Here is a 5,000-nt window from a genome sequence, read left to right on the forward strand (position 1 = left end):
TGGCAAATAGGTAATGCACATTACCCATTGCTTTATTTCCCTATCAAAAAACAATGGATGATAGTTCATCTAAAAAAAAAAAATCACAAAGTTGACCAACAACAGATTAACGCACTTTTAAAACAAAAGGAATTTATCTCATTGAATTTGTATTTTTGAGTCCAAAAGACTAAAATCTGTAAGGTTCTTCACATAACTATGTGATTAACATAATATTGCAATACCCAATTCATCTATATAAAATATCTCTAAAAATGCTGAAAATCTATACACATTCACTCCTATACTGTGTATTTCTTGTAGAATATGAAACTTGTATATACAGTATATACAGTGGATATATACAGTGTGACAAGCACATAAATCATCTTTCCTTACACACCTAATACGAGCCCTTCCCCACCAAATACAACGTCACGAAGATTTGGCACACGCCTGCCCACAAGCATATGGCAACGAGCCACATGTAATGCTGAAGGGGAGAGGAAAAGGGGTTCTTCACCCCCATGCCGATGTGCTCTAGGGTCATCTTTCTCGCGTAATGGACCAAAGTCGCAGGAACAACATACTGTAAACGAAAAAGGGAGACCGTATTGGTTGTATTCCAGATATACATATTTCCAGAAAGCATTGGTTTGAACAATATCAGGGATATTTTATGAAGGAATAGCAAGGGATAGGTTGCCAAGTGAAAAACAGTATAGCTGCAATAAGTCATGTTTGTCATGTACTACTGTTTATATAATATTACATAATGATTACAAATTCATTAGATGGTGACTATAAAAATATTACATTTAATTTTTCATACATATTTCAGAGGTATTTAAAACATAAATTTCCACAAGTGGATTTTATATTTTCTAAACAGCTAAAGATGCAGGTAAAGAGGTGTTCCTCTGATAGCTTAAAGTACTCACAGTATATTGAATAAAGAAAAAAACTACTTTCAGTTTTGCCAGACTAGCTTATAACCCCCCCCCCCCCCACACACACACACACAGAGAGAGGACAGGAGACGGAGACAGAGAGGACAGAGGAGAGAGAAAAAGAGAGAGAGACAAAGAGAGACAGAGAGAGACAGAGAGAGACAGAGAGAGACAGAGACAGAGAGAGAGACAGAGAGAGAGAGAGAGAGAGAGAGAGAGAGAGAGAGAGAGAGAGAGAGAGAGAGAGAGAGAGAGAGAGAGAGAGAGAGAGAGAGAGAGAGAGAGAGAGAGAGAGAGAGAGGGGGGGGGGGGACAGCACTTTTGAAATAGGTCAAAGTCGCTACATCCTCACCTGAATGATGGAGCCAGCGTAGGCCCCTGTGATTCCCACCAGGAATTCCACGTTGGAGGTGACCAGGCCTATGATTGTGGGCGGGATGATGGCCAGGAGCGGGAAGAGGCATCGCGAGGTGAAGAAGGAGTAGCGCCGCGTTTCCCTCAGAAAGAGACCCTTGAGGTTGTTCCGCAGTGTGATGGCTATGATGGGGAAGTTGGTGCTCAGGGTAAACACTGGAAACAGCAGAAGGAATACCTGTGGAAATAATGCAATAAGTATCAAGTTTATATAAAGCATCCAAGTACTGTGAAGTATAAGAATGGTACAAAAAGCTCAAACTGACTATCAGAATATATCATTTCCTATACAGGAAGGTATGGTTCTGATGAAAAACACATGCAAATAAACTAAACAAACATCCATTAAGTTCCAAAGATCAAACATTACCTGAAGACAGTAAATAGCCATTGGCGTATCAACATCTTTACACCTGTCTGGCTGGAAGTTCAGGGTGTAAAGGTCATTTAGATGTGCAAAGGCAAAGATCCCAGTAAAAGCCAACAGCAAGTAGAACAGAAGAATCAACAAGTAATCTGCACCTAACAGCTGTAAGGTAAAAAAAAAATAAATACATATGTAAAACACTGCATAAAATACAAAATATATATATATATATATTTCCGGGTGAAAAAAAGTTACTACAGTTAAATTACAAAGAACCGTACACAAATAGTTGGTACTTAATTCTTTATAATATTCCATATCAAGAAAATACTGGAAAGAAGAGAAATAATAATGCATACTGTCAAGCATCAAACTCCATTACATATCAACCCACTGGTGACAAGTACACACTGCCCTTGGTGGCTTTGCTATATATATATATATATATATATATATATATATATATATATATATATATATATATACATATTTTTTTTTTTCTTCTTCTTGACTTTTTGTGAATAAAATTGTTCAAGTTTCAATTATCATTAACAATGAACATATTATCATTATTATCATCATACCTCAATTAACTATGAAAATAGTAAAAAAAAATCAGAACAACATTTTTTTATAAATTCAAGGTAAGGTCTGACAAGCCTAGTAAAGAAGTCCTTGGTGATTAAGGACTTGTGATGCCTTTCATTTATAAACAAAATTAATAGAGCAAAATCACTGTGGACAGTGCAGTTATACTGAATACATGCAGTATGGGCATTAACAGATTAATTTACATTTATGTGTATGTATATATATACATACACACACACACACACACATATATATATATATATATATATATATATATATATATATATATATATATATATATATATACTTATAAAATGTATTACAACTTCTTTATCCTCTAATTTTACTTTTATTTCCCATTGATTCTCTTATGACTACCCAGTGACATGTAACATTCATGCATTGTACCATATATGGACATGTTTAGAGCCACACCTGTAATATATCAAGTTCAAGTTATATTACACAGCCTTGAACTACATTGCACTGAATTAGTTTAATTTAGATTTAAGGGTAAAGTTTCATGAAAGAGGATATGCCAACAGTTCTTAACTTCAGTTCACCAGAGTCCCATGGGTTCTGTAGACCAGTCCAAGGGTTCAGTAGAGGCCCTCCAAAAACTCATTAATATTGCACTTATTTTTTTATGGATACATGCATTCAGACTTTTTGCTTTAACCAATTTTGTGACTGACCTAAACGGTCTTGAGTTTTTATGTAATTTTTTTTCTAGATGATTTTAAAAACTGATTTCTTTTTGTCATATTTTAGGGGTTTGGCAAATGTATAATAACTTTTGCTTGGGTTTTTATGCCTTTAGAAAAGTTAAGAACCACTGGATTAAATTTATCAACATTCAGGCAACCTTACACCCCCTTACATTACAATATATTATTAACTGGGTTTTGATACAGTGGGTTGAGCTTTATAACCAGAATGCTGTGTAAAACTTCTACTCATTACAATTAAAGGTGAAACTTTATTAAATATAACATAATCAATGACTGTGAGTGGGTGCAAAACAAACCTTCAAAATAGACTTCTTTTCACTTATTGGCGTAATGAGTGCTGGTAAGGAATGGTGACACATAAAGCTATATACGCACACCCCAAACAACTGAGGGAGCTTGGTGATATCGGCCGCAGGGGGGTGACCTTGGTTCTTCCCTTCCGCCAAGAGCACAATGGCCCACGTGATCATGGTGCCCATCGCTGCAAGGCAAGCATGCTTTGGTTATTGGGCAGGCTGTACACTTTATGTTGATTCCTTTAATTCTTTTTATTTGTGTGTGTGGATGTATGTGTAGCTAGATTTAATATACTGGATGCATAGCATTCTCAAGTTTGATGTGTTTTGATTTTTATATATGGAAAATGCACACACACACACACACACACACACACACACACACACACACACACACACACACACACATACACACATACACACATACACACATACACACATACACACATACACAAACACACAAACACACAAACACACAAACACACATATACATGTATGTGCAAACACATTCATATATATACATTTATGTACATACCGACATACACACACATACATTTATGTACATACCGACACACACACACATACATGCACACACACACACAGTTGCACACTCTCTGTTTCTCTTACTATCTCATTCACACTCACCCTCACTCCCACTTTCACTCACCCTCACACTCACTCCCTCACTCCCACTTTCACTCACCCTCACACTCACACTCACCCTCACTCCCACTTTCACTCACCCTCACACTCACACTCACCCTCACTCCCACTTTCACTCACCCTCACACTCACACTCACCCCTCACTCCCACTTTCACTCACCCTCACACTCACACTCACCCTCACTCCCACTTTCACTCACCCTCACACTCACACTCACCCTCACTCCCACTTTCACTCACCCTCACACTCACACTCACCCTCACTCCCACTTTCACTCACCCTCACACTCACACTCACCCTCACTCCCACTTTCACTCACCCTCACACTCACACTCACCCTCACTCCCACTTTCACTCACCCTCACACTCACTCCCTCACTCAGAAAGACAAAAAGAAAAAGGCAGTATTTCCTTAATCCTAATCTACGCAAATCTCAATTTCAGAGAACTCACTTACCGAGCCACCTTGTGATGGTAGTCAAGATCTGCATGTACTTGGTCTTCGTGAGATTGAAGAAGACAAAGGGACCCATGACCCCAACAAAGCTGAACTGTGAACAAGAAAATCAACAAAGGTAAAAAGATTAAGAAGTAGAGAGATTCATAAAGAGAAAAAAAGAAAAAAAAGAAAAAAAGATAACACTAACATATAAGAAATGGTTACCCTGTTTTTTCTCCCTCTATAAAATTTTCCTATCAAAACAAATGTGTTCTTATCACAGAAGGTGTGCGCTTTTGTCAAAGTCGTTGCGTGGGTTCAGTATCTGACTCCTAATACAACAGGAAAATAAAAACATTCCAAGGGACAAACTTGACAATACTTCATATAAAACACTACATTTCACCTTCTCTTCTTCATTACATACATTCCACAAAACATTCTTATAGCAAAGCCCTGCTCACAAACAGTGAAGATGAAGATCACAAATAAATAAAAACAAATAAAGGCCTTAATAAAATTGGCCCATAACCAGTGGGAACGGAGTAATACTTACAGTACAGATTCT

The 5,000-nt window shown here is 37.3% G+C and overlaps 1 protein-coding gene across 1 annotated transcript in view; it reads right to left on the bottom strand.

The window, feature by feature from the left end:
• Positions 1-5,000, bottom strand: part of LOC125034704 (transmembrane protein 104-like) — a 14,632-nt gene that overhangs the window by 1,244 nt on the left and 8,388 nt on the right. The window contains exons 5-10 of the mRNA XM_047626623.1: positions 4,989-5,000; positions 4,451-4,544; positions 3,329-3,513; positions 1,714-1,872; positions 1,282-1,521; positions 1-568 (exon numbers count right to left, since the gene is read on the bottom strand). The exon at positions 1-568 is cut by the window's left edge and continues 1,244 nt beyond it; the exon at positions 4,989-5,000 is cut by the window's right edge and continues 97 nt beyond it. Coding sequence (XP_047482579.1) covers positions 383-568; positions 1,282-1,521; positions 1,714-1,872; positions 3,329-3,513; positions 4,451-4,544; positions 4,989-5,000 — 876 coding nt within the window. The 3' untranslated portion in view covers positions 1-382. The remainder of the gene's footprint in view (positions 569-1,281; positions 1,522-1,713; positions 1,873-3,328; positions 3,514-4,450; positions 4,545-4,988) is intronic.

Source organism: Penaeus chinensis, chromosome 18 (genome assembly GCF_019202785.1).
Source record: "Penaeus chinensis breed Huanghai No. 1 chromosome 18, ASM1920278v2, whole genome shotgun sequence".
Lineage (NCBI taxonomy): Eukaryota > Metazoa > Arthropoda > Malacostraca > Decapoda > Penaeidae > Penaeus > Penaeus chinensis.